This window comes from Hippocampus comes, unplaced genomic scaffold (assembly GCF_001891065.2).
Source record: "Hippocampus comes isolate QL1 unplaced genomic scaffold, H_comes_QL1_v1.1 scaffold151, whole genome shotgun sequence".
Classification (NCBI taxonomy): domain Eukaryota; kingdom Metazoa; phylum Chordata; class Actinopteri; order Syngnathiformes; family Syngnathidae; genus Hippocampus; species Hippocampus comes.
The window spans coordinates 1949866-1976394 of NW_017805591.1; the positions used below are offsets into that span (position 1 = coordinate 1949866).

General features: G+C 41.6%; 2 protein-coding genes and 2 long non-coding RNA genes across 10 annotated transcripts; 2 read left to right on the forward strand and 2 right to left on the reverse strand.

The window, feature by feature from the left end:
• Nucleotides 1-189: 189 nt before the first annotated feature.
• LOC109522057 (uncharacterized) lies at nucleotides 190-574 on the reverse strand. The gene is made up of 2 exons (XR_002169493.1): nucleotides 482-574; nucleotides 190-404 (listed from the first exon to the last, which is right to left on the reverse strand). It is a non-coding gene; the product is annotated as an uncharacterized LOC109522057 (long non-coding RNA).
• ankrd13c (ankyrin repeat domain 13C) lies at nucleotides 364-16134 on the forward strand. Its single transcript, XM_019880266.1, has 13 exons — nucleotides 364-759; nucleotides 4314-4355; nucleotides 8183-8287; nucleotides 12001-12086; nucleotides 12734-12779; nucleotides 13224-13290; nucleotides 13667-13811; nucleotides 13923-14054; nucleotides 14143-14304; nucleotides 14643-14722; nucleotides 15035-15133; nucleotides 15322-15422; nucleotides 15831-16134. The coding sequence occupies exons 1-13, from the start codon at nucleotides 381-383 to the stop codon at nucleotides 15959-15961; spliced, it is 1575 nt and encodes a 524-aa protein (XP_019735825.1). The 5' UTR covers nucleotides 364-380; the 3' UTR covers nucleotides 15962-16134.
• Nucleotides 16135-17948: 1814 nt separating this feature from the next.
• On the reverse strand, nucleotides 17949-26383 carry LOC109522074 (serine/arginine-rich splicing factor 11). Of its 7 annotated transcripts, none has more exons than XM_019880347.1 (12): nucleotides 26051-26383; nucleotides 25223-25356; nucleotides 22313-22422; nucleotides 22153-22242; nucleotides 21656-21702; nucleotides 21186-21319; nucleotides 20931-21012; nucleotides 20312-20425; nucleotides 19253-19339; nucleotides 19013-19081; nucleotides 18748-18925; nucleotides 17949-18665 (listed from the first exon to the last, which is right to left on the reverse strand). In XM_019880347.1, the coding sequence occupies exons 1-12, from the start codon at nucleotides 26170-26172 to the stop codon at nucleotides 18465-18467; spliced, it is 1368 nt and encodes a 455-aa protein (XP_019735906.1). In that variant the 5' UTR covers nucleotides 26173-26383; the 3' UTR covers nucleotides 17949-18464. The 7 variants fall into 7 exon arrangements, with proteins under 7 accessions (XP_019735906.1, XP_019735908.1, XP_019735907.1 ...); XM_019880349.1 differs by having other exon boundaries at nucleotides 18754-18925; nucleotides 19013-19084; XM_019880348.1 differs by having other exon boundaries at nucleotides 18748-18922; nucleotides 26051-26382.
• On the forward strand, nucleotides 23561-24222 carry LOC109522075 (uncharacterized). The gene is made up of 2 exons (XR_002169494.1): nucleotides 23561-23673; nucleotides 24045-24222. It is a non-coding gene; the product is annotated as an uncharacterized LOC109522075 (long non-coding RNA).
• Nucleotides 26384-26529: the final 146 nt, after the last annotated feature.

A 26529-nucleotide genomic window follows, 5' to 3' on the forward strand; every position in this document is an offset into this window, starting at 1 on the left:
TACTCGTGTTTTATTTCATTTTAAATCATACATGCAGTTTGTTTTTGTGACTTGTCACCGTTTGTAATCTCTGGTGTGAACTCTCGCGATAACTCAAGGCGGAAGACACCAAGCGAAGTCAACGAGAGGCGCTCGTATTGTGCTGACAGTAGCGATGGGAGGATAACGAGCGACTCGTAGTTTTTGTGTTTTTTTACACACTAACCACTGAAAAAAAGAATTTGCGGCGTTTTGTTTTCGTCGAGAAGCCCCCAATTAAAGTGTCTTTCAGGTTCTTTTCTTCACATTGGTTGCTTGAAGACTTCCAGCTGGCGAATTGCATCAGTTGGCCCGGAGGGTCCTCGTCACCCTCTGCTCCCTTCACGTCAGCGCTTTAAAAAATGACCGGAGAGAAGATCCGATCCCTGCGGAAGGATCACAGACCGAGTCAGGACGATGACTTGCTGGAACCCGACGAAGAGGCAGCTATCGGGACGTTTACCACATCCAAGACGAATAACAAGAGCAAGGCGAGTCGAATCTTCAGCAACCACAAGTTGGTCAAGTCAGCCTCCACGCAGCAGCAACAGCAGAAGCAGAACCAGCATGTCAATGCCAACAGTACGCTGTCATTAGCCGATGTCGTTGACGACAACAACAAAAACCCCATTATCCGAAGTGGACAAGACTTTCCGGTCCACGAATGTGTGTTCAAAGGAGATGTGCGGCGCCTGTCGTCTCTTATACGGACTCAAAACATATCTCAGAAAGACATGCATGGTGAGTATTGCTGTGCGACACAACCAGCATGAGGGGGAACGTCCCAAAACACATTTTGCTCAACTGTTTTAAGTCTCGGCAAGCTTTCTTTTTAGCCAACGCTACTTGGAGAAATACAGTAAAGCAAACCACTGGTTACAATGGAACACTCATTTAGGAATACACATGAAAAAAAGCTAATTCACAAAATACAATGAGTAGAAGTCGTTTTAAGTAATAAAAAACAAAATTAGGAAATTACAGTTCGTAAGTAACGTATTCTAGTCAAGAAATAGGCATCAAAAGATGCAAAAAATCGTCAAGCCTCATTTTGTCTCAGTAGTGTCTAATAGGTTGATGGATGTAAATAGATGAGAATACTACTTAAGGAATACTGGGCTGTTTTGATTTTTTTTTTTTGTGTGAGTTTGAAACTATGGTCATTTTTCATGCACATTTAGTAACTTAAAAAAACCCACAACAAATAAATAAATAAAATGCATTGTGCCGCATCATACTTACCTAACGTGACCAGATCACCTGCGTCGAGACGTCACATGTGCGTGATACACGCACAATTAGTGTTGGTAATGCCTACGCAAATACTTTCAGCAATTATCCTGAAAGGATTAGGCTTCATTGTTTGGCAGCAACACTCCCGAATAGGCCTCGAGAGAGATACTGTATTTAAGATGATGAAGATGAGTTTCCACAATAGCATGTTTTTAGGCCCGACCTAAGTCAAAGTTTAGCCGACTGCCAGCTGGCTTGACTTCCATCTTTTGACTAAAATTACAAATCTAAATAAATCAGTAAATGCGGTGTCGTTGTGAATGTGGGCTTCTCATGCCTATCCTCGTCTTCATTTTGATCGGTCTTCTCTAGAAACATACATCCGTGATGGTCAACAAATGCCAAGAATAAGTTGCTGCTGATATCTCTTTAAAATGATTAGCGAACTAGCAAGATGACATACTTGTAACATCACTTTCATGATTAGTGGCTAATATGGATGTCTCCATTCAATCAAAAATGTTGCTGGAGTAGTGCAATAAATCATTAAGGAAGTGTACTTTTCATTGTTAAGGTGCTTTTGTTCAGCGAGGCTAATTACTACCAATCAAGCCACAAATACTAATTTGACAAGTATCCCTTTAAAACATTATCAGCACAGCTAAGATTATGCACCGGTGACATATTCACTCTAGAAAAGATGAATTCAACCTAAGAATGAGGATAAGGGGCACAGAAAATAGATGAATTGAATATTTTTGAATGACCCCCAAACTGGAAATGCAAATCTCATTTGTTTGTGAGTGTTCAGTTTGTGATCACCTCGCAGAGTTTTGGAAGTTCCACCTGCCAGCACCGATTTAGCAGGGCAAAGTCTGCTCAGATAAAAACAGGATTTCCGACCAAACACACCCTTGTTGTTCTTGTGTCTACTGGAATGTGGCCTGTCCTCATATCACAGCTCAGACTACAGCACAAGCAGAGGTCAGCCGTGTGGATCTTTGTTGTGTTGGAGCGCCAACTTTTGTTTTGTTCAACTGTCAAGCGTCCGTGTGACTCAGAGTCTGCGGCTCAGATTCCATTGCATTGGAGCTGAAACCTCTCAGGCCTGTCATATTACACAGGTTCTTTGCCTTTATTAAACACTACTACTTCTCAGTGCAACCAGTATGCTTTGAGGTAGATGATATTTTCAAATTGTATAATTCAGGGTTGGCCTCTGCCTTAATCCCCCCTTGAATTTACATTCTTTGTCTGACCAAGATGGAGATTTGTATGCTTCTGGCTTTGTGGGAACTATTTGTGGATGGCCCTTTTCTGTTCCGGCAAGACCCACAGTTCACATAAAGAATTTGCTGTGAAGAACTTTTCAAGGAATTCCTTTGGAATGAGCTAGTTTGCCTCACAATGCAATGAAATCGGCAAATCAGAACAAGTTTAATTGAAGGCTAGGCCACTACTCTCTCTCTCTCTCCCGCTCTCTCTCTCTCTCTCTCTCTCTCTCTCTCTCTCTCTCTCTCTCTCTCTCATTCTCATTAAAATAAATTGATTCACATAAATCATGATAATTAGTTCTTTTGGCACCTGAGTCTGAGTCAGAGTCTTTCGTTTTAAGTATCTGCCAATATCGAGTCCCGCTCCAATGCCTCAGCAACGCATTAAGAAAAAAAAGCTGTCCGTCGTGCGCTCGGCTCTCTCAACTCTTTGACGATGCCGCTTTGCGAGGAGCCTACTTAATATCAGGCAAGGCACACCTATTTTGGAGCATCTTTCGGCTTGCCTCTCCCTCCAAACAAGCTATGAAGACAAACCCACCTCTCTGTCTCTGCCTGCAGGAAAGCTCTGTGCAGCGAAGGAGACATGTCTGTGGGTGTGTGCGTGTCACGTGAACTACATTGCTACAAAAAAAAAGTAACATTGCGTAATATAAACCTAAGCTATTACTGTTTTATTATGTATTTTGTAAGATATGCATGCACTTGGATCATTATATAGCTTGTGACCTTTAAGTGGTCAGAAAATACAGTAGTACAACCAATCTTTTTCACCTGATACCGAATCAGCTGAAAATCACGTGATCAGCCCCGATTTCCAATCACGTGATTGGATTTGGACATTCCTACAAAAAATATTATATAGGTAATCTGAACAAATTTGTTATTTCAGAAGTGTGTATCAAACTGTTAGCCTGTCAAATTACTCACTACCCAAGAAGTTGCTATAGTACTAGAAGAGGCTACAAATAAATGAGACAAAGTCCTCGTGTGTTTTAACAAACTTGGCCAAAAAAGACAATTCTGATACTGAACCCACAAATAAAAGATTTGACAGTGACCGAATGGCGAACAGTCCAGGGTGTACTCCACCTCTCAGTTTGTCCAGTTACTCGTGACCGTAATGAAGACAAGTGTTGTGGTGTTGAAAGTACATCTGTGAATAAATAGCACAAATGGCAGGATTTTTAAAAAGGCCTTTTGGTGGTGGTGGTTTTCTTTGGAGAAGAAATACCAGTGAAGCTCCGGCCATTTTAGCCAAGTACCACCATGCCGACACAATGATCAGCCTTTTGATGTTTGTTCCCATTCCATTCATAAAATTCCACTTAAAAGCACCTGCTGCAAGATCTGTGTTTACTTGTTTCCTAAAGCACTTTTGGACTTTTATCAGCATGTTGTTTTATATTGGAGTTCTTCAGATTGTATTGTCACCCACACTTGGGTTTCTGCCAAAGAGAATCCACTTACTCTGGAATGTGTGTTTTCCTGCTAATCCTAAAAGAGAAACTCGGTGAGCGCTGCTTGGTTTTCCCTTGGGGGATGCGCCAATTTTCCAAGAATGCATTTCTAGAAATTTCTTCTCTTTGCACTTCAGTGTTTAGTTACTAATCTCATTTAACAATCAATTTCCTTGCTAAATACAGTGTGTAGTACTTTCACAGCTGTATATCTTTTGAGGATAGGAATGCACAACACATTAATTTATACAACGTAATTGCTCACTCGTTGTTATGATAGTCTGTTTTTACTCACTGCAATCAATTTATGTCTTCTTGTCTTCTCCAGGAAACACACCATTGCATCTGGCTGTCATGTTGGGACACAAAGGTGAGCCGGTTACATTTACATCCATGTCAAGCGTTCTGATTGTCTAGTGAGATGTTCATCCTTTTGACAATGCGGGGAATTAAATGAATTTTGTTCACAAATGAAAGAAATCTACAAATGATTTGTACGGTGGAACTTGAAGTTTCAAACTTAATTTGTTCCGTGCGCACGTTTGAATCAAGTCGGATGTTTATGTCACTTCCTCCTCCCCCAGCATAACATTTAAATTTGATGTTCATAATTAATATGTGATGATCTATCAAGCATACAGTGTAAACTTGAAATGAGAAATGATTTTTGTCTTCAGTTGACTTGCTGAAGCTGGACTGAAAGCTTGAGTCTAAAATATTAATTCACTGCCCCTCTGATTGTGTAAGCAACCCGTGGAACGCATTATTGAAAAATGCATCGTCTCAGGGAACAATTCAAGCATGGTTCCACAACGAGCTGGACTTCACGTTTGTTCTTCCAATGGAACTCAGCATGCAATTGATTCCACTCTTCCGCCACAGCCTGAACAGAATTCAAAAAGCGGAGTAGGATTGGACACGATGGAATTGACTGTGCTAATGAGGTTGTCGGTCTTTTGCCTGAGCTGCTGCCATTTCCTCCAGGGATCCTCAAATTAGACAGACGGAGGGCTACGGCATGACATCATACAGTCACCGGGGTGTGGCTGCCCTTTTGGGGATGCAGAGACATTGTCTGTCTGTGCAGGCTTTTGTGTATCTTTATTAACTGTCCCACTCCAACCCCCTGGGATGTACAAGTATATTAAAAATTAATGAATAAAAGCACTCAGTAAGTGCAGACGTCCTGTAAGGTTTCAGCATATCCTCTTTGAGGTCATTTGGCTACAGTCTATGATCTTCATAGCTAAAAAAGAAATTTAAAAAAAAATTGGAGAAATTCCATCATAAGCAGGGTGTTTTCCTGGCTCAAATTGAGGCAGAAATGGTACCATCCTGACTATGCGCCATGATTTGCATGTACAGTACTCTGTAAATTCAACGGACTGACTTTCTTTGACAGGAAACAGACTTTAAGTTGATAATTCCATACGTGTTGGATCTGGCAAAGGGAAACAAAATTGTGAAAATACCTCCTTCACTTGCTCTTTGGGGATGTATCATCGAGCAAAAATTAATACGGAAGAATTGCTTTTGATTGCACAATGTCACTGTCGGTCAATTTTCCGATATTATTTGCACAATTTATGGCTACTGCGCGGGCACCCGCAGCGGCTCCTATTGTTGTCTGTTGTCTGTTTAAGAGGGAGGAAATTTCACCAAACAAAAATGGCATCCATGTTTCTTTATATTTCAATGTCTTCGTGATAAGCAACTCAACATTAGTATTTCACAACACCAAAATGGCTGCTACGGTAAATTAATAAAACTAATCATAAAAAAAATTACTTTTTGAAATCTGTGCCTCAAATGGCATCTTATGAAATTATACATACGCAAAGAATGGCGCTGAAACTCCTGAATACGAATCCCAAGTAAAACTCCACGCTGCGTCAGTGAAAGCGAGCAATTCTGCAGCTTCGGGCAATGAGAAATGGCTCTCAGATTATGTAATATGTGTCTGCTAAATGTTGTCTTTACACAACATTGGATAGCATATGTCGGTGAAAAGCTTCAGGATATGTGAGAGTTACGTCACAGTGTGCGCGTGTTTTATGAGCAGTAACCCCTGTTTTCAGCTGCCTCATCCCTGAGTTGAAATACAGATGTTTCTCGCAGCATGGGGCACAGCTGTTTGATGTTTTACTTCTGATATAAAACCCTCATGACAGCTGCAGTCTGATCTGCTGGCAACACCGCACTGCTTCCTAATTCCATTAACGAGAGACCACCCTCAGGGATCGATGGGCGGACTAAGACTCCCGGAGCCTGTAGCTGGGTCTCAAATTCAATTTAGGGTCGATTTACAGGAAAATGATCACCTAATCAGTTTTTATAGTGTGTATATGGTGTTTAATGAGATCATTTTAAAACCTGTTTGTATTCGTTTGTCCTGCAAACACGGAGCCAAAATGATCGTTTTTAATGCACAAGTAAAAAAATTGGTTACCAGATTGACAAGCTATGTTCAAACTTATTTTCGAGGTGCCCCTCTCCTCCGCCTGAGGCAAACCGCGTGCAGTTGCTTAGCAAACAAAAGCATGCCCGACCCAGCCTGAACCTCGCATAATAGTGCTAAATATATTCGATAAACATATGGTACAATTAGAAGAAACTGCTTACCATACAATATTTCACTAATAATCAGGTGCAATTTATGGATGAAAATGTATGTGGAAAAAAAATAATTGACGCATTCATTGGCATTGTACCTAATAATCCGGTGCGCCTAATGGTCCGAATAATGCAGTATTACATCAGGCTTTACTGCCAATGGTCCTAAAACAAACTACTCATGATTTTACGACAAGTCTTGCATGACCACCGCCTCGTTGAGCAAGGTGCAGGTGACAGGCTGGTTTGAGCATGTCGCCTTCTTCTCATATGCCAGCATATAAAATACATATTAAAGCGGATGACTGACCATTTGCGGCATTCGACACCCTTTTCTAATATGGCGGCTGTTTTTTATGCATCATAATTAGCACCAGCGTTTTATCGACATGCACGCTTACTAGTTTTGTCTTATATTCAAATAAAGGGAGATCCTTCTCCACTATAAAGAATACATGAGCGCCCGACCTTTTTACTCATCTATAATTTATAGGCAGTTGATGTGGTTCTTGCTTATCATTGTGTTACCCTGTTTTTAAAGGTTTCATCGTTGGGATGGACAATGCTGCTTTTGGAAAGTGGCTTGCAACAACAGTTGTACTAATTCGACGATGCAGAAGCACTTTAAATGTGGAGTTGCTGTACTTTATCTGCCTCAATGTATCTGTCTCAGTGCTTTAAAAAGGTGGCGGAATAGCCTTTTCGATCGTGCAAGTTCAGCCTCATTAAATGAACATTGTTATGCATTTAGCAGATGACTGCACTTTGTTGCTTAGTGTTCCCCCAATGAGCTGTCTCGACGCCGCCAACCTTTTAATGAGTGACGTCATCATGACAGAACAGGCAGCTGAGCCGGAACAACAGGATTGGTATTTGGGCGGGTGTGTGTGTATGTGTGTGTGTGTGTGTGTGTGTGTGTGTGTGTGTGTGTGTGTGTGTGTGTGTGTTTTCCCCCTCTTTCTGCTCACTGAGCAGAATATGTGTACTCCTTAGCTGACAACTCCTTGTTATGAGCATTTGTCAACCTTTTCTCTTTGTAGTGCGTTTGCTCTTTCCTTGTCGTATTCCCTTTTGCGTTCAGTTGTCGGATGCGTCAGCATTCATGGATGGCGGTCCTGTGTGATGATCTCCCCATTTTGTAGGTTAACAGAATGGAAAATAAATTGCGTTGATAATGGGAAACGAGAACAACTGCAACAGCATTTCACGGCTCACTGCTTTTTACCAGAAATATTGTGTAAGATCTGTATCAGGTAAAATGATAGCTATAAAATGGAAAAGTTAAAAATAAATAAATAAATAAATAAGGGACTTTAAAATAGATACAGCAATGTCCTACTTATTTACATATTTATTAAATAACTTATCCTGTCCTTTCTAATCCTTTTCTAATTTTGCTGAATAACTCACACATTTGTGGTTTTTGTGCTATTTCGATGATATTCAGCCGTTTTGGGATCATAATTTAAGTGTACTTACGGTTCAAACAATTCCTCTAGGCAATTATAAACAGGTGGGGGGAGGGGTAAATTGCTTGTGTTTTACACTGTTTTGATGTGCTGATTGATTCCCTTCCTCCGACAGAGTGTGCCCATCTGTTGCTGGCCCACAATGCACCAGTGAAGGTGAAGAATGCTCAGGGATGGAGCCCCCTTGCAGAGGCTATTAGCTACGGAGATAGACAGATGAGTAAGTATCAGACTGTTTGACATTGTGCTGTGAGATGAGGACATCCTCTGAAGTGTTTCACATTTGAAATGGAGTTGAAAACAGTTGCAATCAACAGATGCAGTTCCAAGAACGTACTCCTCCACATTTTGCTACTGCCTGCCAATGAGGCCTGCTTTGAGCACGCCATTCCTCAAGGCCCTCCAGCCTTTGGGGTGTGGATGAAAAGAAATTGGTTGGTTGTTTTTCTCTCTGCTCTTTGGCTGATTTATCCCAAGCCCCCAATTCCACCCTCTAATCCCCACCCGTCAGTTAGGTTCTTGAATCAAGTCTATAGTAGTTGTAAACTTTTTTTTTTTAAACAAAATTGAGAGATACACTTTGAAAAATAAACAGTTTTGGCAGATTGTGTGTCAAATTAACGTCAAAATCATCATCAATTCATGGAAAAATCATACGCCGTTTAATCTTTTACAAATATAATCATTATTTGTAGCTGTAGTGTGAATAGCCTGTAATTAATTTGAGTTTGGCGAAGTCTCAAAATTTTTTGTTGCAGATGCACGCACTCGGTCAGTCAGAAATGGTTGACATGGAGGAATAACAAAAGGACAAAAGATGCCTTTGATTTGGGGTCACTTTAAAAAAAATGGACAAAAATAACGTTTTATGTAATTCTTTCAAATCGAGGCAGCGGTAACTTGGCAATTCGAGTACGAGTCTATGTGCGACGCTAGAGCCGCCGGCTCATTCTATGAAATTTGAAAGTGCCATATAAATAAAGATGTTTTGAATGTTGTATAGTAACTTTTTTTAAAACTCATTAGCTATTAGTAATGGTACTTTTTAAAGTAAACTTGCATTGAACAAGCTAAAGCCTCATCACTGTGAGTCCCATCATTACTTTACTGGAGCAAAACATCTTCCATTAATTCCATCAGTGCTAGTTGACGCTTCTTCAGTGAATTTAGCCTAGCATAACTTTTTCCCTGCTTCTCTTATCGACGCATCAGTAAGCGGTGATTACTGGGAGTGTAAAGTGATGTAATTATTGTGGGAAACGTATGAAAAAGAAATGAAGAGCAGGTGAGCGACACAGCCATGGCTGGACTGTCCTCCTTACGTTCACTGCCACCGAACCATCGGAGCAGCCATGAATGGTCGCGAGGGGCACTTAAGCCAGCAAAAGAGTGTGATGCCGGGCCCTGGTTTACAGTATAATTAAATTAATATTAAAAATGTTTACTTTCAAGTGAGTGCAGTGGAAATATACCTGATCAACTTTTCAAACTTAAGTGTCTTAGGCATGCTTTTCACTGTGTGATATTTTTCCAGGAAAAAAAATCAACTGTGTGGACGGAATAATCAATATGATAAGTGAGATTTTTAAGAGATTTGTTAATGACAGCCCTAAAGTGAAGCAAGGATGGAGTTATCTGCTGCTATCAGACATTGTTTTTTGGCCTTGGCGGAGATGTTCTCTCTAAGTGCTCTTGTTTCACACCTTTTTACATTTTTGAGTTCCCAAAGGATGATGCGTCTTTTGGGACAGCGTCCTGACACCTTTTATCTAAAAAAAAAATAGGCTCTTTCAACATGCCATGTCACAATCTCGCTCCTCCACTTTCTTGTCATCATGTCATGATAAAAGGTGCTCTGGGAAAATGACTTTTCCCCCTGTAGAAAGGAAGTTAAATATTTGGCTAGCTGGAATGTGCGCACAGGAATAAAAATGTTTGTTTGGGCTTGCCATCCTTTGTAAACGCGATGTCACACTGAACTGTCATAGCAGGCTGCTTTGAACTACAATCTCAAATTATTTTTAGAAAGACATTTTTTGAAAGCTCTTATTTATTGTCTAAAGTTATTTTTAACCAATTTTCGTTTTCACCAATCTCCCAATGTGTCATTTAATTTTTTCTTGTTTGGATTCCGGCTCAAATTGAAGGAAAGTATTGTCTCGGAAATACGTTCTAGTTTTTTAGCTTTAGTTCTGGCAGTTTGTCAGTTTGTGTCCTGAATTGCCTTCTCGCCACACTGCTCTGCTGTCATCTCGAGCTCTTTTAAGGCAGTCCCAGACATGTTGTTGTTTGCTCATTAGAGGAGATGCTTCTGCTCCTGGGTGACACACTAATTAGTAATGTTAGTTGGCACTTGATTGATTCGGCGTCAAGGCTGGCTGCTGAACTTCACTTTTTCTCTCTCGTATGCCAGGGAAATTCAGGGAAGGCTCAGCAGCTTGACAAAAATGAAGAAAAGAAATACTTTTTTAAACCTACACTAATTTCACAGATTGAAACAGCGAAAGATGAGAGAGTGTGAGGCGACCGAAAAAGCCCACCAAATCAGCGCCAAGGCCGAGGCCTACTTTTTAAAAACTCTTGGTGTATAGCACATACGTGTGGTAAACAGCCACATGCGAAAGATTGGTGCCATTTGAATGATACTTTAAAAATACCACTTTGTGTTTTGCGCGGAAGGATATTCCGAAGAAACTACTTTTCTGCCAATATCCATTGACATGTTTTGTACACAAACTGTAGCTTTAAATCAGACATTTCCTTTCAAGGAGACATGACGAATTGACAGACATGCTATTCAGTGGATCTAATTGTAGGTTAACATCCACATATATTATTGCCCTGCAATGAATGTTTGACTGTTTTAATATTTAAAACATGATTCAGGTGTGTCTGTTTGTTGCATCCAGCCTCCCCGTTGAGTGAGTGCAAATGATACCTGTGTCAATATTGACTGTTGTCAGGCTCTGGGAGGCCTGCCAAGGAGGCTTAAACTCATGATGAAAAGCTCACCCAGAGTGGCGTAAACTCCCTTTTCATTAATCCATCTTAATATTTAAAACATGATTCAGGTGTGTCTGTTTGTTGCATCCAGCCTCCCCATTGAGTGAGTGCACATGATACTTGTGTCAATATTGACTGTTGTCAGGCTCTGGGAGGCCTGCCAAGGAGGCTTAAACTCGTGATGAAAAGCTCACCCAGAGTGGCGTAAACTCCCTTTTCATTAGTCCATCTAGGTAAAATATCTCCTAATTAATACCAGGAAAGTGTCCTGGTATCATCATTATCACTGAATTGGTGTGAAGTGAGCGAGCTTGGTTGAATGTTGACGCAGTCTGCAGTGGTACAGTACTGTATGTGGCGACTGGATCGTCCGTGAGCAGATGCTTCTCATCTTGCCCCCACTGAGTGGCAGTCAGATGATGAGGGGGACCCCCAGCCGGGCTTGTCCACACTCATTAGGCATGTGGTCCATAAAGGCACCCGCATCCTGTTGCTCTCTGTGTGTACGCGAGTTACTTGCCAGCTTGCTCGCACTGAGAGCTCGCACTCGCTTTGTGTGGGCCTGGCGGGACGGCGCGCAACAGCGTCAACATGTTTGTGTCAATTCTGCAGTTGACTATGAGGAATCGGTGTGTTCCTCAGCCCAAAGATGTGTATTGACTGTATTGATTCTGAATGTTCGTAACCCACAAAGATTGGTTTATACGCGTATGCACCTCAAGCCTTTTGAAGCCATTCTGCTTTTCTTCCTTGTGAATGTGATGAATCGTCGACTTTGCACTTGCCGCCTTCTAACTGGAGGATTCCCATCTCTCATACGCTCCGTAACTGAGACCAGTGTTTGGATTTGTGGCGCAGGGTTTATGATGCACAGTAGGTGGCTTCTGTATTCATGAATTGAACTGCTCATGTTTCGCCTTTGTTGTCCAGTAACGGCACTGCTGAGGAAGCTGAAGCAACAGTCCAGAGAGAGTGTCGAGGACAAGAGGCCAAAGTTGTTGAATGCACTGAAAGAGGTATGTTGTAGTTGCTGTGCTTTTTTTTTCTCCTTCAGTACCTTAATATGACGTGGAGCTGTTGATTAAGTCATCCACTCCACGGTCCTTCTGCTTTGCAATTTCTAATCACTTGATGGAATTGGATAAAAATTATCTAAGAGTGGGTGTTGTCACTGTTAGCATCAGTTGTAGTGCGAGGAGATGCGTCGTTCCACTTGTAGCTTCGTAGGTCAGATGTGTCATAGTGCAGCCCCCACCTCGAGTGACACGGCGCTGATGGCCAAATATGAGACCGCAATCCCATGAATGAATTTCCTCTCAGGTTTACATTCTGGTGAATGCTGCTTCTCCTTGAGCCCAACTTGTTTTAGACGTTATGATGAAGACAACCAAAAGTCCTTAGGTTGAGTTTCGTTCCTCATCACGATGCAGAGGACAAGTTAGGGCTCCTTGAATTCAGGATGAGTTAATTTTGACCCTTCAGGGCACTGGTATTTCTGGCTCAAACGTATATATTCTTGTGATGTCCTCTTCCCATCTTCACATGCCACACATCAGTTTTCGGTGACGGTATCCCAAGAAGACGACTGATGTCAAATTGACAGTCCATTCTTCTTCTTCAGTGTTTAACTGCAAATAATTATGCATGTCACCCTTTTTTGCAGCTTGGAGACTTTTACCAGGTGCTTCACTGGGACTTCCAAAGTTGGGGTGAGTTAAATCCGCCCAATTTAGCACTAAACCAAGACCATAAGACAGTCAACACCATAAACTGCACAGTTCGAAGAGATGGAGTGTTTATTGTCATTGCTTTTCCATGTCAGCGTGGCTCTTCCATCCTTATTTCCTCTTATCACAGACAATGAAAGTATCTGTAAATGAATGCGCAGTGGAGCTATTTCTAAGGGCTAACATCAAAATGTCTGGTTTGTGCGTCTGAGGGTACGACACCATCAAACAACGTTTCACTTTCAGTTACTTTTACTGCAAATGGCTTGGGTTCTAAAACATTTCGTCTTTCGGTGACAGATTGTTGTTGGTGCATTTGCTACTGGGCCATTAAAGAGGACAGCTGTCCTCATAATTGAATCTTGCCTTCTCGATAAATGTCCTCCTCAATTTGTTTTGCACATCTTTCATCTTCCACCATTGCAGTGCCTCTGCTCTCCAGAATTCTGCCGTCGGATGCCTGTAAAATCTACAAACAGGGACTCAACATCAGGCAAGTCATGTCACTAAATGTAAATCAATTTAATAGAAGAGCTAAAAATAAAAACTTGATTGTCATTGCACTGAGTACAATGAACAACCTTTGGCTTTTTATCCGGGGCTGATGGGAAAAATCGATGACTTTATCTTGATTGTACATTTCCACGTTTTACATAATATCTGCTTTCGTGTCGCTTGTGAAACTTTCCCCGGCTGTCTCATATGCTAGTAAAGACACTCTCCAGTAATGATGAAGCACAAATTTGAAACAAAGTTGTCTTCCTGTTTCGCTGTGTAAGCCATCCAAGCATGACCCAAAGTAATTTCCTTGTTTGACTTGTCTTAGTGCGTTCTCACTCCACCCATTTTGCTTCCGCACACGCCTATAGACTGGACACCACCCTGATCGACTTCTCGGATATGAAGTGTCAACGCGGTGACCTGAGTTTCATCTTCAACGGCAACGCCATCCCTTCGGAGTCCTTTGTAGTGCTGGACAACGAGCAGAAAGTCTACCAGCGGATACACCATGAGGTTTGTGATGCGCTCAACTCACCGGGCCTTTCATTAGGCACATGTTCACAAATGAATCGATTGAGCTTGATTGCAAGAAACAGTGTTGACATTTGCGATTGAAATCTGCAGGAGTCTGAGATGGAGACGGAGGAAGAAGTGGACATTCTGATGAGCAGTGACGTGTACTCGGCCACGCTCTCCACTAAGTCCATCACGTTCTCCAGAGCGCAAACCGGCTGGCTCTTCAGAGAAGACAAGACGGTTGGTAACGGCTTGTCAACACTGTCGCTGGAGATGTGGGGAGAAAAACAAACTTTTCCATAACTGAGTTCATTTTTCGTTGTCTTAGGAGCGTGTCGGAAACTTTTTGGCAGATTTCTACTCTGTGAATGGCCTGGTGCTGGAGTCCAGGAAGAGGCGGGAGCATCTGAGCGAGGAGGACATCTTAAGGAACAAAGCCATCATGGAGAGTCTGAGCAAAGGAGGGAACCTCGGTGATCAAAACTTTGAGGTGAGTCACATCTTACGGATCAGCATGACACATGGCAGAAAACCGCAACTTATCACATCGTGTAGAATCCAGATTACGTTTTCCACGTGTATGCTTTTACTCTAATTAAAGAGAGCATCATTATTTACCAGTTATCAATTGACACAGAAAAAACAGGTTCACGGTTGCAAACAGTCTTTCTTGTCACCACGAAATTTTGAACATGTTGGCCACATGAAAAGCTGTTTCACATGAAGTGAAATCACACCACGTTGATGAAGTGAGACCGTGGAGCAGTTGTCTGACATTGAACTTGATTTTTGTTTCTCTTGTCTTTCTCCGCCCGCTGCACTCATCAGCCTGTGAGGAGACAATCCCTAACCCCGCCTTCACCCAACACCACATCCTGGGAAGAGTACATCACTGCTGACAATGGAAAGTAGGTGTCCCTTGCAAACACGGCCGACAATTTAAGGCGTTTTAGGCCACACTCAGCTGGGATTGTTCTCCAGCTCACATGCAAATTCTATCGGTGGTTGGAAAATGAACGCTCGGATTATTTTCCTGATCCTTTCACGTTTGAGCAGCCAGGGAAATTTGGGGAGAGACAAACTTGACGTTTGTCCATTTCAAAACCTCATGACATTGGGCGGATAGTCTTCATGAAAACGGCTTGACCTGACTCGACAGGATGTCCGCGTCGTCAACGTTAGACGTACTAACTCGCGTATTGTTTTGCCTCTCGGCTCAGAGCTCCTCACCTGGGCAGAGAGCAACTCTGCAAGGAGAGCAAGAAACACTTCAAGGCCACCATAGCCATGAGTCAAGATTTCCCCCTGAGCATCGACTCGTAAGTTCCCCCGTTGCAATGTTCGGCCAGTGTGAAGAAATGTGGGGTTTTTTTTTTGGGCAAATACAACTCGTAAATTTGACTGTCATGAAACATAGCACGCTATAAATATGGCTGATATTGTATACCTGTATGTATCTGAGTGGCACAGTTGTGATATCTGACACGGTTCTCGTTTTTGCCTTCAGGTTGTTGAATGTTCTGGAGGTGATCGCACCCTTTAAGCACTTTAATAAACTCAGGGAGTTTGTGCAGTTGAAGCTCCCTCCTGGCTTTCCTGTCAAACTCGGTAAGAAGGCCGCCCATCCGTCATCGGCAGTCCGTCACTCCGTCTGCGTTATTTTAACCGCGCCTGCGTCATCGTCAACCCTATTTTAGAACCATCGGATTTTCGTCTTTGTTATTCATCGCCCCCGACGAACAAACGGAAACACACAAGACATGCGGCGCGTTTACGTCAGTCATCAGAAAAAAACGGGATTTTGTAAATGACGGCCTGAGAAAAACTATCAGTACTGACCTGGGTAGCGATGATTCCAGTGACCGACGACAGCTCACTTCCATCGATGCTTAGTCCCTCAGTTATTCAAAGCTTCCTGTCATTCAATTAAAGACATTTGACAGGAGAAGTTTGTCCGTGATTGTCGATAGTCTTTCAACAAAATCGAAGTACCAAATGTTCGTTCTCTTCTTGCAGACATCCCCGTTTTTCCTACCATCACAGCCACCGTGACTTTTCAGGAGTTTCGCTACGACAGCTTTGACGAAACCATTTTTACCATCCCCAGCGAGTACAAAGAAGACCCCAGCCGCTTCCCTGACCTTTAACCCACTCTTCAACAGGCTGGCGGTAGGGTGGATGTTTATGAAGGCAACGTCACGCTCCAAAAACATCCAACTCCTCCCCGACAACCTTACGGTCCCTACGTGCTAAATGCAAAATGAACGTCTCTCCACAGCCACCTGAACAAAAAACAAAACAAAACAAAACAAAAAAGCAGCTAGGAGAATGCCTAGTACAGTATGTAAAGGTATGTTTCCACCACGTGGGATAGGAGGGATCACTTGATAGTTTGGCATTGGGACACACCGTTACCTTTTACAAGTGTACTGTATTTAACAGTATCTTCTTCCTGGCAAATGGAAAGCAAGCTTTGTTGGTTGGGGGAACAAATCACAAATTGTGTCACCCAATCACCAAATTGCACTGTATTTAGCTCCCATCTTTTCGTGCCCATAACACTGTGGCAGGGTGTGCCAAAAAAGCGGCACAGCGCCAGTCCCCCCCCTTTTTTTTTTTTTTTAAATACCCTTCCGATCTTTGACAATGAATACGCAAGCCAAATGATGGAAACAGGAGTTGCGTGTGATTTTCACAAGAGACAAATGTTTGTGGTTCTGGCCTCCTACCAAGCAGCAAATGTATGACGCACAGGTCTACATGTGTGAATCCACTTTTTTTTTCATGTGTATACCAGTTAGGCAGTTCCTCAGATGCATTCACACTAATTAAAAATAAAAGGTACTGTACAGGGTGTTGCCCCAAAGATGAGACATTTCATAGTCGAATAATGTAGTCAATTCTCAGTCAAGCACACCCGCGGCGCTCAATGAGGGTTGGTGGTTAAGAAGATGGATGGATGATGTAAGGTTTTTTTACAAGGTGTCTAAAAATGAACCAAGTATAATTTTCAACTTCATTTTCAGGTTAGTTAGTGTTCGTTTGACATTTGCTGTTTTTCAGGGCAACTAATGGCACTCACTATCTCAAATAAGAGTGCAGTGTGTATTCCCGAGGAAAGTAAATAAACATTTACAAACTTGAATGGAAATTAGGACATAACAAGAAAATTAATTCTAAGAGGTAAAAATTCAACTTGTCTCAAGCGGTGCACATATTGAACATTTGAAAAATTTTGTGAAATTGATGATATAATCCAGAGTAAAGTTTTATCCGTTCAAATTTTTAATTCTCATGATGAAGCCTCTGTAATTTTGTTTGCCTCAGCCTGAGTGACTCAGTTATTTGTATTTCGAATCATGTCAATTTGAGGGGAAAACACCTTGTACTTGTACATAGGTTTTTTTGATTTAGCAATCCTAGAATTTACTAAATCTTTTGGCACATGTAACTTCTGAGCTATTTGCTTTCACTTCTTAAATGCACAATTCTCAAGCTTAAAGGGTGGCGTTTTTGAAATGTTCTTAAGCCGAGGCAGTGCTATAAATGCTGCAGTTTTTTTATGGTACCATGTAGTCTGTTTCTTATGTCACCTTTATATGCTCCAAAACTAGCTTTGTATAATGAGTAGCTGTTGTGAGGAACGAAGAATTGTTCTTTTCGTTGGTTTTCATTTTACACAAACGAAAGCCTTCTGCACAATCTGTCCATGTTCTCGAGAGTCACTGTTTCTTCCTTTTGGTGTTTGTCCTCTTGTGTTCAAATCAAGAGTTGTGCGGGGGGGTTCCCCCCCCCCCCCCCTCTCTTTCGACCTTGTGCTACCACAATTCTCAAGCTTAAAGGGTGGCGTTTTTGAAATGTTCTTAAGCCGAGGCAGTGCTATAAATGCTGCAGTTTTTTTATGGTACCATGTAGTCTGTTTCTTATGTCACCTTTATATGCTCCAAAACTAGCTTTGTATAATGAGTAGCTGTTGTGAGGAACGAAGAATTGTTCTTTTCGTTGGTTTTCATTTTACACAAACGAAAGCCTTCTGCACAATCTGTCCATGTTCTCGAGAGTCACTGTTTCTTCCTTTTGGTGTTTGTCCTCTTGTGTTCAAATCAAGAGTTGTGCGGGGGGGGTCCCCCCCCCCCCCCCATTTTGTCACCTGACTTGATCCAACACATTGGATTGTAATATGGTGGAAGTTGCTATTTTTGTATATAGATGTTTTTAAAGAAAACAAATCTCTTAATTCTCTGGTTTGTTCTTTTGTGAAGGACGTAAATCAAACCACGCGCACACTCGGTGACAGTTTTCACACGGTTTATTACTTTCCTTTGCATTATACTTCAATGCACACGTATTAAGGACTGAAAGTGTAAACGGAACTGGATGTGTGATGGGTAACGCTGAATAGTGAGGGGAAAAGGAGTACGACTGTGTCAAGATAAATCATCCTGACATTTAGGGAGATTTCATTGAAAACTGACACCAAGCACAAAAAGGACAAAATAATTTTTAAAACAATGACCGTGTTTATATATATTACAGTCCTTCATTGTACACCTTGCTGTTTACAGTTAATACCACACATTGTACTTCAATTGATCAGGCACAGATACGTTGTTGCCTACATTAAAAATGTCCTTCCTGTAAATGGGAATCTTAGTCGCTCATTTCCATGTCTTCCTGGTGGTGATCATCTTCGTTGACTTTGGACTTTTTGGGGGCGTGGCTTTGGCCTCGCTCCGTCTCGTCGAGTCCTGCGGGTGAGGAGGAGTCTGAATCGCTCTTCCTCTCCTCGTCTTCCTCCGCTTCTTTCTCACTGCCGTAGCCTTGCTCCTCTTCATCGTAATCCCGCGTCACCTGAAAACAAAACGCATTCAGGTCACGTGGCTGTGTTGGCCGCACTCATTAACCAAACATTAAAATCAGACCCCAAAAAAACCTTCACATCGCCTTTGTCGCTGTCTGACTTGCGGTCACGCTCTCGCTCTTTGTCTTTGCTCTTCTTCTTGCTGGACGAGCGTTCTCTCTGCTCTCTACTTTGGTCCCTGTGCTCCCTCCGCTCTCTCTCTCGCTCCTTCTCACGATCCTTGTCCTTCTTCTTCTCCTTCTTGTGCCTTCTCTCACACATACACAGACACACTCAGACAGTGTCATTATTTAGTTTTAGTGGGCTAATTCAAAAGAAAAAGTGCATTGGAGCTCACCGTCTGGGCGATGGAGACCTGGTCAAGCGTTTTTTGGGGGACCTGGATACACTGCGGCTTCGCCTACATCTACTGAAATATGAGGTTAGACAATTTGAAAAACTGATCGAAAACACAAATCAATAGATTACTGTAAAAATCTTTTACTGAAGAACAGCCCGCCATTATGGGCTGTCCTTTTAATGTAACAGGGTATTGAACTGACTTCATTGAATCCCCATGATGCATTGCACTTCTTACCGGTTGACACTGCGAGACCTCCTTGCACTGCTGTAACTCTTAGGTGGCGTCTTTGACCTCTTCTTGGACTTTTCTTCCTTCCTGTCCCTACATGCACAAAAGCCACCATCATGACTTCCATGATTACTTGTAGTACACTAAGCCACGAATGTCCGGACCTGTTTTAGCCACGGGCAGCACGGTGTACAAGTAGTTGGCGCGTCTGCCTCAACGGTCTAAAATTTGGGGTTCAAATCTAAGCTCTGGGCTTCCTGTGTGCATGTTCTCCCAATGCCGGCACGAAGGCTCTCCCCCGTTCCCAAATCAGTCATGTTAGGTTCATCAAGGACTTGAAATTTGTCTTGGAAATGATCATTTGTCCATATGTGCTCAACGATTGGCTCGTGACAAGTCTTTCTGAAAGTCAACTCGCATAGGCTGCAACTCACTCGTGACCCCAATGATAAGTGCTATAGAAAATGGACGGCTGGATGGATGCTTCGACCACCATTAATGCAGCCTATACAAATCAACTGACAACTGCAGTGTTTATCCACAAGAAGCCATGCACAAAGTTACGTTGTGACTCGGGCCCCGTCGATATGGATTTTTTGAGGCTGATTCTGATATTTTGCAGGGGAAAAAAAATCCAAGAACTGATTAATCGGCTAATTTAAAAAATTTGAATTAATTAAATTGCTTTGTTTTTGTTCCCTTCATGCTTAAAACAGTAACTACCGGTACATAAATTTTAGAACGAGTTTCATGATACTGTCCTGTGGCATTGAATTACAGCAGAGAACAATCGGTAAAACTTGCTGATTTGTTGCTGTTGTTTTTATTTTTATTTTTTGGTGGGGGAGATGTTTGAACCTCATTGTCTTACGCAGTACTATACTGATGCAATCAACAATACTCAGCCTATTTTCTGCTGATTCTGGAAGGGAGAGGGATGTTTGAATGTCATCATATTGTAATATACCCCCCAAAATCAAAAATTACCCTCCATCCACCCCCAAATCTGCCAATTTTTTCAAAAATCGTCTGATGCATTGGTTGGGTGCTAGTTGAGACGCTGACCTGGATCTGCTGCGGCGGCTTCTGCCTCGGGAGTGGGACCTCCTCCTCCGTGGGCTCTTGGACCTCCTCCTGTTCCTCGAACGGGACCTCTTCCGAGACCTGCTCTGCGAGCGCCTGCCAGATAAGAATATATTTCCAATTATGTCATTCAGTCAGTTGACGCATTTGAATGTTCAGGTCAAGTTTTCACCCTAATATTGACTTTTTAAATTGTGACCTGCGACCGGCTTGTGCCAGGTTCAGGGTGTGCCAATTTTGATAATTACTTCTTGATCACTGGGCTATTTTGTTGAACAACTGTTCCATGAAAGTGGAATACTAAATGTTGGTCATTTGTATAGCACAATAATCTCAGCATGTGATGATGTCCCCACATGTTATGGTTTCTTGTTTTTACTCTTGCCATGAATTTAACTTAACTTTAACATAGTTTAGTATTTAAATGCACCTTTACTCCAATGTAATGGAGGTTAACTAGCAGTGACATGTAAACTTTGTCCAAGAATTATTTTTTTGCCAGATTGAATTCTATTTCAACACCAAAGTGGAGGGTCTTTAGTGGAACTACACATGAAGGAAAAGCATTTTCTACCACGACAAGAAAGAAAAGTGGTTTTACCGGTGTTTTGAGCGAGATCTGGAGCATCTGCGGCGTGACCGTGAGCGGGACCGAGAATGTTTGCGTTTGTCATTTTTCTTACCTACCAAAAAAAAAAAAAAAAAGACAATAATAAAGTCAATGTAATGGGACTTACAGTCCATGGCTGACTGTAAAAGGTCAAATTAAATTAGACCAGAATAGTCATAGGCAGTATATACGGTAACTTTTTTTTTTTTTTTTTTTTAATCAAGTCTTGCAGTTCTGAAAACCCACTCCCAGGTTCAATGGCGGCAGAAATGAGGGACTGCGCCTCTCGAACACGCTTCATGGCCTCTTCAATTTCCTTGTTGGAGCTGTCGTTCTTCAAGCCAGGATTTAGGTTCAGCCCACCTGCAAGTGGATTCAACCTGCAATGCCCACAATTACAGTAGTTTTAATATTTCCCCCCCCCCCCCCAAAAAAAAAACAAAAAACAAAAAACAAAAAACAAAAAACAAAAAACAAAAAACAAAAAACAAAAAACAAAAAACAAAAAACAAAAAACAAAAAACAAAAAACAAAAAACAAAAAACAAAAAACAAAAAACAAAAAACAAAAAACAAAAAACAAAAAACAAAAAACAAAAAACAAAAAACAAAAAACAAAAAACAAAAAACAAAAAACAAAAAACAAAAAACAAAAAACAAAAAACAAAAAACAAAAAACAAACAAACCACAGCCTACTGGACTATGCAGGTTCTTACTTTTGATCCATGGACTGCATGAGCTTCAGAAAGTCTGCAGAAAGGGCCTAAAATCGACAACATCGGGACAGATTAATACACTGAGAACATGTTCCTTAGTGCTGTAAATTATATAGAAATATTAAATATTGTTAAAACACACAAATTAAAAAGTCCACTGACTGTTTTAATATTGATATGGCATTAATAAAAAGTATGCTAATATATTGTGAAACCTCTCGCAAATATATTCAACATATTTCTCAAAACAGTTTTCCCGTCAAAAATAAAAACAGTAAAAGTTATTCCGATTTACCAGAGTGGAGACAAACACTTACATACAAATTACAGGCCTATATCTTTACTACCACAATTCTCAAAGAATCTCGAAAAAAACTATTTGCACACAGACTTGACAAATGTCTTACAAAACAATCTTTCATGTTGTGTTTATCTGTTCAATCAATCAATAAGACAGACTGTTATTGTTCACAGATGAATGACAATTGTTACTTGACCTGAGGGTTCATGTTCGGTCCTGCTATTCCCATTGCAGCCATTTGCTCCAAGTTGGGCGTGCCGAGACTACCAAACGGCGAGCCTCCCATCTGGAATGTGACATTTGGTCATTTTGAAATGTTAAGCAGAAGCTGGCTAGATGCATTTGCGGGAACTCACAGAAGCCAGAGGATTGGGTGTTGGCAGAAGGCCCGCCCCGGGCATCATTCCCGCCACGGCGTTGGCCGGAGCCAGCAGCGACATAGCTTTCGATTCATCAGGAATGACTCCTGGAGAAAGAGGCGGTTTCAGCACGGGGCAAACCAGGAACAGTGCACAACTTCCACAAGACAAGACTTGCAGACAAGCCACCACAGTTTGACTGCTCTATAGCCGAGACCAATGCAAATGCACATGTTGTCTTGTCTGTAAATCTTAATCCCTGATTTATTGCTCTTTTGTCAATATGATTTGTAGGATTAGCAGATAGGAGTTGAATAGTCACAATTACACACTGTGTTCAACACTGCCAAGATTTTATCACCTGTACTTGTTTTCTAAGTCATGAACCAAACAAGCACAGCCGGCTGTCCCGTGGGATGTGCTCTCAACTTTCATTAGATGTTTTATGAACAAGCGACTCGCGCCGGCTGCTTCGCTACAAAGCACACAGAAACATTGAGATACAGAAAACAAAGTTTGTGATTTGGGTGTCAACAGGGGAACATTTCAACAGCGCTTGCCAAGACACAAACAGGAAAGGCTCATTCAGATTTACCTTTTCTGGGCTTTTGCGTCTGGTTACTTTGTTTGAAAATAAAATTGAAAAAAAAAAATACAATAATACCCTAATTCCTCAAATAGTGGCCAGGGACGCAGTGCGTTGTGCACTCACTCGGGTGTAAGAGTCATATGGGTGTTTATTTTCCTTGATGATTGTGGTTTTTTTTCTTTCACAAATAATTTGTCACAACATTTTAGACAAAAATAATACATACAGTACTTTGTTCTACATTGCCTCAGTGATTGATAGTTACTGAGGAAACTCAACGTCAAACTACATCAGTTTTGTGATGCTGGGTGACTTCCAAGTTTTAAGTTTTTTTTCTTCAGTGGTGCTAGCACAGATGCAGGCCTTCTACTGCATGTTTTTTTCCAGAAAAGCTCCTGCTTTGCCAGACATGAAATTGCACTACACATTGGAAAAGTGTGACGGCAACAAAGCTTCTCAAACGGGTGCTCAACTGCAGTAAGGAACAGAAAAATTTCTTTGCGCAGAGTTATTTTGCAGTGCTTACAAAAACTAAGATGCTAAACAATGATGGCCTCACATCTGGCTGAATAATACCTAAAATTAAGTAACAAGTATAAGTGCGATGACTTTTGAGACTTGCTGTATTGGAAAATTTAACCTGAATTAATTGAGCCTTCAAACACCAAAACATCTACCATAGGAAAAAAGGAAGACTTTATTCCAAATTAGGTATTTATGTTAAATTGGACGACACACGCAGATTAAAATAAATACAGTGTAAATTAAGGTGGACGGCCCGGTAGTCCAGTGGTTAGCACGTCGACTTCACAGTGCAGAGGTACTGGGTTCAATTCCAGCTCCGGCCTCCCTGTGTGGAGTTTGCATGTTCTCCCCGGGCCTGCGTGGGTTTTCTCCGGGTACTCCGGTTTCCTCCCACATTCCAAAAACATGCATGGTAGGCTGATTGAACACTCTAAGTTGTTCCTAGGTGTGAATGTGAGCGTGGATGGTTGTTCGTCTCTGTGTGCCCTGCGATTGGCTGGCAACCGATTCAGGGTGTCCCCCGCCTACTGCCCGAAGAGAGCTGGGATAGGCTCCAGCACCCCCCGCGACCCTAGTGAGGATCAAGCGGTTCGGAAAATGGATGGATGGATTAAGGTGGCAGCCACTATTAGAAGAAAGAGGGTACTATAGGAACAAAACAATAACCAACTTGGCAACAAGATACAACACAGCTCGGTTCTGTCAACTCTAAACAAAATCTAGTATGTATAACCACAAAAAATCCTATTGGGTTATTACCAGCAAAAGCCACGATTGAAGAAAAAAATAAAATTTAAATTTAAAACATTAACATGTGCCCAAATCTGGGGGGAAAAAAAAAACCTGTCAGCTCAAAATAGGAAAGCTTTTACGGGGAAGCTCAATCCATGGTTGTGCAATCTGAAAACAGTCCGTTTTTTTTTCCATTTGACATTTTCATATTATAAAAGAGACACATACACTCAACACACACACACATGTACAGCAACAACAGAACAGACACTTGAGAAACAGGATAAGGCTGCTGAGGACAAAACGGTTGGTGCATTTGCAGCAGGGCCTGGTATATAGGGCTGGCTGAACCAGGAAAAAGAACTGTAAAACACAATAACAAAAGAAACACCACTGTTAAAATGGGAGAGGCACTCAACCCTTTCAGAGTTACGTGTGGAGACGCTCAGGCAAAAAGATTACTTGGTCTGCGGGTTAATAAGTGCAATTTCTGGATTACAATTGCTGTATTTGTGAGGTCAATATTACACTTACGCAAATTCAGCACATGAAGTTGTAGGGATGCCCTCGTTTGATTTGATGATTACAAACAACTTGAGATGCCTAAATCCTGCTCTTATAAAGCTGATAAGTTTGCATAACTATAGCTAAGAGAATATTCCTTGAATAGAGGGTGAAAAAAAAGAGTTTAGAGAGAGAGACAAGAGGGCCTTGCGAGCCTGGTGCCATTTTTTTCTAATCTCCTGATGGCAGTAGATGACCACTTTCAGCCAGCAAGGAAGGGGCTCTCTGCAATTGACTTGTCCACTATGAAAACCACAACAAATAACAGAGAGAGAAGTTTACAGCTAGAACGCAAGACATAAATTGACACAAATTCACATTTTCCTATTGCCAAATAACTCATTAGTAACACCTCAGACTGCTCGTTAGCGATATTTGATTTGTCACAAAAGAAACAACAAGACCGCACGATGGTCACTGTCATTGTGTTTGCAAATCATCAAATGCACATCGTGTGATGTGCGTTCAGAGGACAGAGACAGGAAGCGGACACCAACCTTCTGCAAACGGCACCACAATCAAGGCCCGGTCCACGAAGACGGTGTTGGTCAAGTGCTGGGAGACTCCCACCGAATCAGACTCAAGGAACTTTACAAAACACACACGTGAAGTCACAGGCAAGGGAGAGTCACTGGAAGAAAACACACATATGTTGTGCAAAGCATACAAACAGGGACAACCCGATAAGGCGTCTTCTTAACTGAAGGCAGTCACCTTCAAGGACAAACAAACAGACTTTACAGTTGATTAGGCAGAAACAATGTGTCCTGATGGAATAAAAACAGCAAACAAACGTATATTGCTACAACAACACCGAACAAAGACTCTAAACAAGAAAAAAGACAGTTGGCCTAAGCTGTTGCATGTTGTTGTTATATATAATGAGATACTGATGATTTGTGGGATGATTGCAATTATTATTGAGATCTTGTATTATGACATTTATGTCAAAATATAAATCTAGTGTGGCATTCTTATTTTAAAGACACTTTTCGACTCGGCAGTTGTATTTATTGGATCATGCAGGTGTACCTAATGATATGTCCAGTGTGTTTGTTGGGCATTCCTGGACGATGGTTAAACAAAATTTAAAAACAGTCTACTAATTAAAATCGCAGAAGAAAAAAAAACACTAAAGTTAAGGAAAGGGGAATACTGGACATTAAAAATTAGGTCGTACCGTCCAATAAACGATGTCATCCTCAGATTTGACACAATTGCGCGTACGTATTAGCATTAGCATTAGCTTCAGCTTCCAACGAGGCCTGCTGGAGTGCTTAGTGGGGGACCCATCGAAACAGAAACGCTTCTCCACAGATACTCACTCGGGTGGAAAGAGTTTGAGCTCCTCTATGTTTCCCAGGAAGCCGAAGAGAGTCCTCATTTGTTCCGAGGTTGTGCTCGGGGAAACATTTGTCACCTGAATGACGTGCGTGCTGGAAGTCATCTCAGCGAATCTTAATCGAGCTAGCAAACCTGCGGTACTAAATGCATGAATAACATTAAAGCGGGTGGGGTAACGTTTACGGGTTAATCAAGCATTAGGCGTATACAAAAAGTAATGCAGTTCTAGTCGACAAATGATACACGATCACGTGTAGAGACCGAGACAATGATGATGCGTGCAGAGCAACTGTGAATAATGCTACGTTCAGGTACCGTGAACAAGATCGTAATAATACTGTAATTATTGTAACAGGATTGCAAATCCGGGCAAATGTTAACTTTCTCTAAGTAGTAGAAGTTGGCTTTTTAGCTAGCGGTTACTGCTGACCAAGAGGACAAACTCACTAATATTAGTAAC